Source organism: Polyodon spathula, chromosome 3, assembly GCF_017654505.1.
Source record: "Polyodon spathula isolate WHYD16114869_AA chromosome 3, ASM1765450v1, whole genome shotgun sequence".
Lineage (NCBI taxonomy): Eukaryota > Metazoa > Chordata > Actinopteri > Acipenseriformes > Polyodontidae > Polyodon > Polyodon spathula.
The window spans coordinates 36,296,970-36,306,969 of record NC_054536.1 but is presented as its reverse complement, the minus strand read 5'-3'; the positions used below and the strand labels follow the sequence as shown (position 1 = coordinate 36,306,969).

The 10,000-nt window shown below is 38.2% G+C and overlaps 1 protein-coding gene across 1 annotated transcript in view; it reads right to left on the bottom strand.

Annotated features, from left to right (window-relative positions):
• Window positions 1-10,000, bottom strand: part of mak (male germ cell-associated kinase) — a 48,383-nt gene that overhangs the window by 37,340 nt on the left and 1,043 nt on the right. Inside the window, exon 2 of the mRNA XM_041245178.1 lies at window positions 6,967-7,287. Within this exon, the coding sequence (XP_041101112.1) occupies window positions 6,967-7,067 (101 nt within the window). The 5' untranslated portion in view covers window positions 7,068-7,287. The remainder of the gene's footprint in view (window positions 1-6,966; window positions 7,288-10,000) is intronic.

The window sequence follows — 10,000 nt, the reverse complement described above, 5'->3', positions numbered from 1 at the left end:
ATAATTGTTCTATTTTAAGGCATTATTCAATCTAGCATGCAGACATACAGCTATGGCCAAAAGTTTTGCATCACCCTATAGAATTAACAGGGATGTGCATTTTGGTACATTTTTATGAACGTTTAAACATTTAAACCATATCTACATACACACACATACACACACACACACATACACACACACACACACACTCTCGTTATATTACATTCTGATACTGACAGCCCTAGTTAGTATTTTCTAAGCAAGGAAACCCTAAATAAACAAATAATGTTTTAACATTGCAAAGACTTAACTCCAAAGTATATACTGAAATGTTTATATTTAAAAGTTCTCTTGAATCAAACAATGGTTATAATTAAAAGTTGTCAGAGGAGACAGAACTATATACATATTCAACACATTTTCAGATAGTATAATGTTTTTAGCAAAAGTCGACATGGGTACCTGGTACCAGTCGGGTTTTAAATTACCCGACCTGACCCAGGTCTCTTTTAACTACTCGGGTATCTTTTTAATTAGAGAATTTAAATAAAATGTGGAAAATATAACAATACAGTTGTAAGCACGGGTTTCTGGCCGGCACAATAAAGACAACGTTGAGACAAGCTTTCCATTAAGCCTTGTCTTAACTGACAGGATATCAGTGTTTTACAGAAAACAATAACACACAGCAAGCAGCAAACACACCTCTATAATAATAACAACTTCGGTGACTATTCTTCTCAGGAACTAAATCGAAAAGAAAACAACATAACAACCTGTTGGGTTTATGTCAGTGATAACTCTGTTTTTTAATTTTTTTAAAATTTTATATACACTGCTGTGCAAAAGTCTCAGACATGATGCATCAACAATTTACTTAAAGCCTCCACTTGTGTTTCTACTATTCTAACAACCTTGACTTGCACAGCATGTGCACTATTTTTATTCCCCCTTTCCCAAAAGTGAATTTAGCTTTGGTGTTAAATGTACAAAGCACAACATCACAGAAAAAAAAAATAAAATGTATGTCCTTCTTTCATGCTTTTATTCTGTGACTGAGGAAGACATTCTTGCTGCTACTGTACCTGGAGGACATACAAAAACAAAAACAACCTTATACTTTTCTCAGGCTAGATGATTTAAAAAAAATAATAGCTCCCTCTTTACAGCAATTTCAGTTTGTACAGTGCTAGCCACAGCCAGCTATTTGCCTGCCGTGATACTATCGCGGTGCAACAGCACAAAAACATTGCAGCTTTGAAATCCTGTTTTTTTTCTGACTAGAATTTGAGATGATACCGGGTTCGTACAGTACAGAATAAAAATTCACTTAATATAAATTGCACTTTTGGTACAACCCGAGCTTTAGCGTGTGGCATCCACTGGCAAAAAACTGTTCCCTTTCAAGTGGAATGACAACCATTACCGAATGGGAAGAGTCCTCTCAGACCATCAATCACTGAGCATATATAAAAAAGCTGCCCTATCAGGGCTCTGCTGTGAGGAGGAAGTCCCTCCCACCTCCTGTTCAAGAGGATCGTCCTCACAGTAGCATATCGCCATTTTCTCTCTCAGTCCACTGAGTCAGGTCACAGATTGCCTCGTGCATCTTTGTTCTGGAAATTGGCTGATTTGTTGGTTCTCTGAGCTTACCAATTTGTTTTACACGGTAAGCTACACATTGAGTGTTTTTTGAGATTGCTCTTGCCTGAGTCTCACGTCAGTTTTACTGATTAGAGTTGTTCTCGACCCCTCTTTTATTCTCTTTTACCACCTTTTGTAGTTGAAATTACCATTGGTTGTGCTATTGTGGTGCTGTAGGGTGACCCCGCGGGTTTGCGGCATTGTCCTCTACGCCGATTTACTCGGCCTCAGCTACATTGCAGCTCCGGCCTACGTGCCCCTCAACCTCGGGCTTTCCTCGCACCGCTGCGCTTTCCATCAACGCCAATGCCGATTGACTTGGCTACATCAGCACAGCTTTGACCGCGCTCTCCTCGAAACCGACGCTGATTGACCGGCACTGGTTGGAAACATCTTCGGCGCCTCTCCCAATGCCGATTAAACTCAGCACCGGTCAGAACAACACCGACAGGCACCAATTGCCACATCGATGCCGATTACCATCAGCTCGGCACCGACGTCCTGCGCCATGTCAGTGCGCTCCACTGGGTCCTCCGCTAGTTTCCACCAGTGTGACCAGTGTGCCGACTGCTCTCCCTGCCGTAAGTTCTCAAAACAAACTAAGCGCAGGTGGGCAGCCCTTTCCCCAGCAGAGTCTCTCTCCCCGGGGCATGGGAGAATGAGAACAGTGGTCCAGGGCCCTTCCCAAAAGTCCTCAAGAACCCCGCCCACCACTACGACCAGGGATCTCCCTCATACCCCTGGATCATTTTCACCCTCTCCACCACCAGTGCAGAGGCGTGCGCATCCTTCTGTGGAGGCAAGGTGGTCCCCAGGAGGCAGGCAGCCACCCAGTTTTTCAATTTATGGAGTTGTGCACTCTCAGCAGAGACACATCCTAAAGCCAACAAACCTCACAGAACTAGCAAAAGTATATATGAACAAATAAATCGAAACACCTTGTAAATAGTTCCAGTTATAAACAATATGTTGAACATTGTTCTTTCTTTTCTTTTTTTAACAATCGAGTTTTCAACAGTGCATTAGAACAACCAGTTAGGTGAGTACTACACTTACTGATTTAAATTTGAATACACTAGTTATCTTTGTATTTTTTCATATTTTCATATGTATTTATGGCTGTGCTGTTTTGATGGTATCAGTGTGCAAATAACGTTTAGTGCTGCCTTATTTATTTTTTCCTCTGTCCTGAGTACAACGAAAAATGTGCTTTTCCTGAAACTAAATTGCTTTAAGGGAAACGTGATAAAATCAGGGCCCTGGTTATCATGGTCCAGCCCAGCTCCAACTCTGGGTCTGGCCATTGAGTGGAGCCGTCTATCCAGACAAGGTTTGCCAGATGCAGTGGTAGAGACACTACAGTGTGCTAGGGCGCCTAGCACTAGAGCCCAGTATTCATATAAATGGAAAGTTTTCCAAGACTGGTGCATTGCTGAAGGTCACGATCTTGTGATCTGCCCTATTGAGACAATACTAACCTTCTTACAACAAATGTTTGATGCAGGAAAATCCGCTTCCACTCTGAAGGTATACCTGGCAGCAATATCAGTGTGCCACGATAAAATTGACTCTGTGTCCTCTGGAGCACACTTCCTGGCAGTGCAATTTCTTAAAGGGGCTCGGAGGCTTTGTCCTCCCATGAAAAGCATGGTCCCCAAGTGAGATCTAGAACTGGTAGTGCGGGTCCTTACGGGTCCCCCATTTGAGCCCATGGCGTCAGCAGAGCTGTGCCGTTTCCTTGAAATTGGCGTTTTTAATAGCCATTACGTCTGCCAGACGAGTAAGTGAGCTTCATGCGCTGTCCATCGATGACATATGTATGGCTTTCACTGAGAATGACTCACGGGTAACATTAAGAACAAATCCAGCATTTTCCAAAGGTAGTCTCATCATTCCATATTAACCAAGTTTAACCAAGATTGGAAACTTCCAGACCTCCCCTGCACGAGTCAGAGGAGGACCGTAGACAGCACACGCTTTGCCGAGTCCGAGCTCTGCACTGTTACCTGGATAGGACAGCATCCTGGAGACAGTCCAACCAGCTGTTTGTCTGCTATAGGTCCCACTCTAGAGGACAGGCCCTATCAAAGCAACGTCTAGCACTGGGTGGCAGATGCTATACGCTTGGCGTATGAATAGACGGACTCTCCCTTGCCGGGGGACATTACAACCCATTCTACCAGGGGCCAAGCGACTTTGTGGGCTCTCTTTCATGGCACCTCCTTGGATGAGCTTTGCGATATGCTACTGTGAGGATGGCCCTCTTCAATAGGAGGTGGGGGGGACTTCCTCCACACAGCAGGGCCCTTTATAGGGCAGTTTTTTTTATATATGCTCAGTGACTGATGGTCAGAGAGGGCTTTTCCCATTCAGTAATGGGTGTCATTCTTTTCAGGGAACCAGGGTTATGGTAATAACCTAATGTTTTCAGTAATAATCTGTAACAATCCAGTTTCTAGTCAAATACTGCCCTCTAGCGGTTGACAAAACTGCACATCGCACTGACTTCGGTTTTACCGCGGATAGTACTGCGTCATATTTCAACATTTTTATAGCTGGCTGTGGCTACCACTGTATGAGTGTCTTTCAGCCACAATGGGATCAGCCTTATTCACAAGCTACAGTGCTGCATTTCCACAACACGACAAAAGCAAAACTGCTGCTTCATGAAGTAATCACCCTAATAACATACAAGCCTGGGTACTGTACAATGGAAGTTTAAGTAAAAAATAAGTACCATGACAGTGCTGGGCTAGAAGCTGAAAAACAGAATCACTTTCTATGTTCACTGAGAACATCTGGAAGGGTTCCAAAGAGTTTAAATTACATATTTAGGAGAAAGCATAAACTTGACACTACTGAAATCTCTGTAGAACAGCAACTCACTAACCGTTATTTTATTATTTAATTTATATTTTTATGCAGGAGAGCAGCAACACTACACTGTAAACATTCTTCATCATCAAAGGTATCCTTTTGCATGATAACCTTTCAATTAAAAACAATGCCAGGAAAGCTCAAGATGTATTATTTACAATCCTTGATGAAACCGGTATCTGTTCCAGGGTATTCTATTGCACAGTGAGTGAAAAAGAAATACATTGTGTAAACAAATGCAGTCTATTGCTCATGAGATGCACTGTATAATTAGCTCTGAAGGCTACAAGAATACTAAGGTGCATTAACTTAAAGATAATGTACCTAAACTTATTCGGAACAATTTAGAATGTCATCATTATTGTTTTAGTAATTATTGATTTAATTAATATTACTATTAGTAATTTCTTATTATTCCTGCAAAATACTGATAGATGTTCTGATTGTCTTGCTCGTTTTACAGAATGCAGTAGCCCACTACTACAAAACGACAAAGGCTGTCTTTACATGTATCAACCTGACAAACTGGTATGGAAATATAAAATGTTTTTATATTTGCTGAACTGCTTAACAGTGTTTAATAGGGAAATGCTATGGTTTTCCATGGCAAAAGAGTATTTATAAAGCAGACACCAAGCAACCCTGATCATTCCCATTCTTTATAATCGCTTTTATAAACCCCAAATAATTGCACTAACTCATCCCCAGGGGTTCATTTTTAAATAAATAAATAAATAAAATAAAAACATACATAGGTACCAGATCTTAAATCTAGTACTTTTGTTCCTAGACCTAATGTAGTGACCTTGATTTGGAGTAGTTTTCACATATGTTCCAAGTTCTCTGCTTGTGGGTTTCATGCCTTATTGCTGGTGTCGGCAGCAGCATGCCGACCTTTGCCTTGCCATGTTTTTTACATAACATTCAAGTTTAAACAAGACCAGCCGACTAATCTGGGGGTCATTTCCCAACAGCCACTTGAACCAAACCAAAATTGTAAGACCATCATAAGATGAACGGTTTGAAACTGTAATGTTTCCCGAACAGCATCGTAACTCCAGCAGCTCTTGAATGTCTACTTGAGATCATGAGTAGTCTGAGGTAATCAAATGCAGGAATTTACGCTTAAAAAATATAATATTACAGGACTTTTTTCTTTATATGCTACTGTCCTGCCATAGTTAAAGTTGCAATGTTCTTTCCATTATAAGCCCCTATTCTGTGCCGCTCCAAAAGTGGGGTTAAGTTTAACCAATCTGCCTGCCGTTTTGGATTACAGGTCTGATTGGTAGGCTGAGTAGTTTCTACAAGTTTTGTGTTATTCTGTCTGGTAGTTCTTGAGCTACGGGTGGTTTTTCGTGTAAGTTTGGTGTCGGGAGAGCGTTTTTTATTATTCACCTGTAGGTAAAAAAACTACTGGACAGTTACTACTCCCATTTGGCAAGTTACTGCATCTAAGTAGTCTTTGATGCCTTTTGTTGGTGGGGAGGTTTAAAAACGTGTATTTTAATTTTAAAAAAGTACCGTTAAAAACTAATGCTAAGCACGTGCTGTTGTACGATTTGGTAACCGTTTTGTGAAGTTCTGACTGGACCAGTAACAATACAATCACTTGGGAACACTGTCCAGTTTGAACTACAGCTCCCAGAATGCTCACTGAACAGCTAATCGTAGCTGACATTTCAAGTTTTTCACAAGTGTAACAAAGCATGATATTATACTGTACAGAGTAAGTAAATAAATCATAAAAACCGTGTCAGTAAGTGATAGAAGGTGAACCTACATGTACATGCTGAGAGTGTGCGCCAGAGCAGCTCTAAATAAAGGCGAAATATTTCAAATAGGCCTATAAACGATTATTTACATTAGGCTTAGACATTTCCATAGACGCAGAATCACAGTCAAATTGTTTTTGCAGTTTAACAGTAGATTTATTGAATCACTTAAATTTAGTAAATAATATAGAAAACTAGCCTACTCTATGGTTTCACTCACAAGTTGTAAAAATAAAACAAATCTATGGAAACTTGAAAAGGCAGCCTAACATACTGAAATTTAGCCAGCTGCACAAATATGCATTCAAGCCCTATTTTTAAAAAAACTAAAAAAATACACGTAACAAACCCTTCACAAAAAAGGGTACGAACAGCTGCATGTCAACAGAACATTTAAATTAAATACGGGACTGTATGAAGTTGCTATTTACGTCGCAACTGGAAGCAGACTACAGGGTCCACTTGGATTAAACCGAAAGAACCTGAACAGGTCACGCATGTTTCCTGAGAAAACCGCATTACTCATGGAATACCGAGGTAAACGCTTTGCAACACAAACTAGTTCTTCATAAAATCAGGATAAAAACTTTTTGCATACAAAAGCAAAGCTGGTCTCATTTACTGGATTGCTGTAGTGTAAGCTACGAAAGTAATAAGCAACAAGTAATAAGTAATGGTACACACATACCTTTTGATAGCAACTAACTCTCCAGACTCATTGCTTTTTCCCATTAGAACACTTCCAAATGTTCCATCTCCCAGTTGTTTTAGAATTGTGTATCGATTCATTTTTCAATAAAAAAAAGTTATCACAATAAAATTTAATTGTCTTTTTGTCCTTGCCCCCAAAAAAGCTCCAGTTCACTTGTGTCATAAAACAAATGGTGGCATTATTGTTACAATAGGTATAATGTTGAATCATCCCCAAGCTGAAGAAACTTTTTCTCCCAGTTATAGTATCCAGAGGTTAAGAAGATCAAGTGAAGAATCTCTTTCCATTGTGAATCTCCTATGAAATGAAAAACAGGAAAAACTGTTAATACAACATGACCTGTTAAGTAACTAACAAGGAATAAAAATGTATACATTGGTCAAATAATTAAGTTAAAAGCAACAACAGTAACCTGCCATACATTTTAAAAGACATAAACAGTTGTTTTGCTTCGCATACAACACACAATTAGCAGTCTTGTAAATTAGTTGAACTGAACAATGCACAAAAAATAGGATTTAATGTTCACAGTTTTTTTTATCTTTTTTTTTTTTTTTTTTTTTAATCTCCTGATCACCATTTGTTGCCAAACAAACAAAGCATTATCTCCCACATACACCACAAACAAGTACTGGGGAGAGTAGTAAAAAAAAAAAAAAAAAAAAAACATTGCTGTTGTTACACTGCATAATGCTGAAATGATTTGGAGAATGCATAGTTTCTGCTGGCTCAGACGCAACTCTCAGGAAGGAAAACACACTCAGTTAGCAATCAAGAAAACAGCCTAATGGTGAACACTACTGAAACTAATCGAGGACGCCTAATTTAATTTAGGGGTTCCCCCCAATTCAGAAAAAAATGCTTATCACAAAGAACTTGGCTCTAAATTTCTCAGTGTTTACACAAGACTTTGATGTACTATAAGAAATGTATCTGTTGTGTATTCCTGCAGCAGCAATATATGGTCACTATTAAAATTATACTGGCATAAATATCTATGAAGGAAAAAAAGTCCACATGCCAGTCGCCAGTCTGGGTCCATGGTTAAATAGCTGGCAAATTATGTGTAAACCTTGTATTTGCTGGACCTTTCACCAAGTGGGTATATGGTACTGCAGTTTGAAGGCCTTACTATAAACAACAGTTTCCAAGCTGAAAATTACAGATAAATCACAATCACATTGTAGATAAATGGTAAATACTTTTGTAGCAGGACATACTTTTGTCACTCTTTTTGAATGACATTAAAACAGCACTCTACATGTATGTGCAGGTAACGCAGCATTCTGTTTAAAAATACTGAAAGAAACTTAATCAAATCAATGACAAGCGCTTTGACTAGAAGTCTTTCCCAATGTCTTCAGTATTTAGCGTATACACTCAATCAAGTCAAAGAAAGTTAAACCAATAACAAAAGACTACATGGGGGAATACTTTGCCTTACATCAGGTGTTGCAATTACTAAACAACACAGCATAGTTTGAAACAATGTGATTCACCCAGTCCAAAACAAGATCCGGTAAAAAATGTATTCACCTTCTACACTTTCAATGTGAAAAAGATATTCAATGCTAGAACTTTCAAGACGTGTTCTCTAAAATTATTTCTGTAGTGTGTTCAATTTAATCATTGTATTAAAATATTAAAAGCAAATACCATTACACTTTTTTTTTTTTTTTTTTTTTTTTAAACTGTTACTGCGATCACAGTTAAACTGAGGTCCTAAATGCAGTGCTGCAACAGTTACAAAGGAGATACAAAGCAGACAGGTGAATTTGTGAGTGTCCTCTCTTGTACCTTTAGAGTTGATAGTATTAAAAGATGTGTAACAAAATCCAATCACAAAAAAACATGGACTTTGACAATGTTTGTATAGTCAATTTTTGGCCTGATTGTCAAATCTACTACCACAATATTTTCTTGCTGAATGAAAATATTACAATTCTAAAATAAATGTAGAATAAAAAAAAGAACAGCAGTAACAAATAAATGACTAACAAATGAATGAGTTTATTTAGGGTAGTTTAAAACCAGAGAAACATGACACAATGCTTGTGACTAATGTACCATTCATTTGTAAAACTGTTAACTACTGCATTTAACAGTGGCACGTATAAATACCATCTACTTTACATCTTTATTAATCCTTCTGATGTTTCTCCTCCTTGGATGATTTACTGATCACCTTATTACCATTACTAAACACAATAAAAATACAGTGGAAAGAGTTTAAAAAAACAGTCGTGTTTATACATTTTAGCCTGTGGCTTTTAGATCCACTACTGATCATTAAAATAGATCCCTTTATTGTGCACCAAAATGTTTTTTAGATTACACGCCTGGATCCAGTTTTACAACTTTTTTTTAATAGGTTGCACATGAATTTTGTAGGTTTTTTTTTTTTTTTTTGGGGGGGGGGGGGGGGGGGGGGGGGGGGGGTTGCATTTGTTAAAATCTATTACTAAATATCATTAAGGTTACAAATTAGTACCATAAGTGTTTTCACAAAATTAATACAGTACTTCGCATATATGTAAAAATATGTAGCCTAAATTAGAGAAGGAATTATCTTCGGGATTATTTTTGCTGAAACGAACATCAAAAAAACTAAAATACAGCTGAAGGCTACATGGTATAACCTTTCCTTTAATGAAAGTTGATGAAAACCTTTTAACAGATTACCTACCAGCACTAACACTCTACAAACTGTAATTGGTTTGGACATGGTTTAGGGAGAATTAGAATTAACAGTGAGCTGAGGACAAATTATTTACACATGGTCACTGAATACAGTGCGCTAATAAAAACCTTATTCATTTTGTGTTTAAATGTCATTTTACATTGTGAAATATAAAGTCCTATTAACTCACTTTTGAATAGGGAAAGTAAGCTTTTGAGAGATTGATGATAACAAAGGTCAGTTATTATATTATGACTGCAGATCTTACTTTTTCTTTTAAGTGATGATTTTTCTTGGGATGATTACCCCAGAGGAAGTTTATGATGGGCT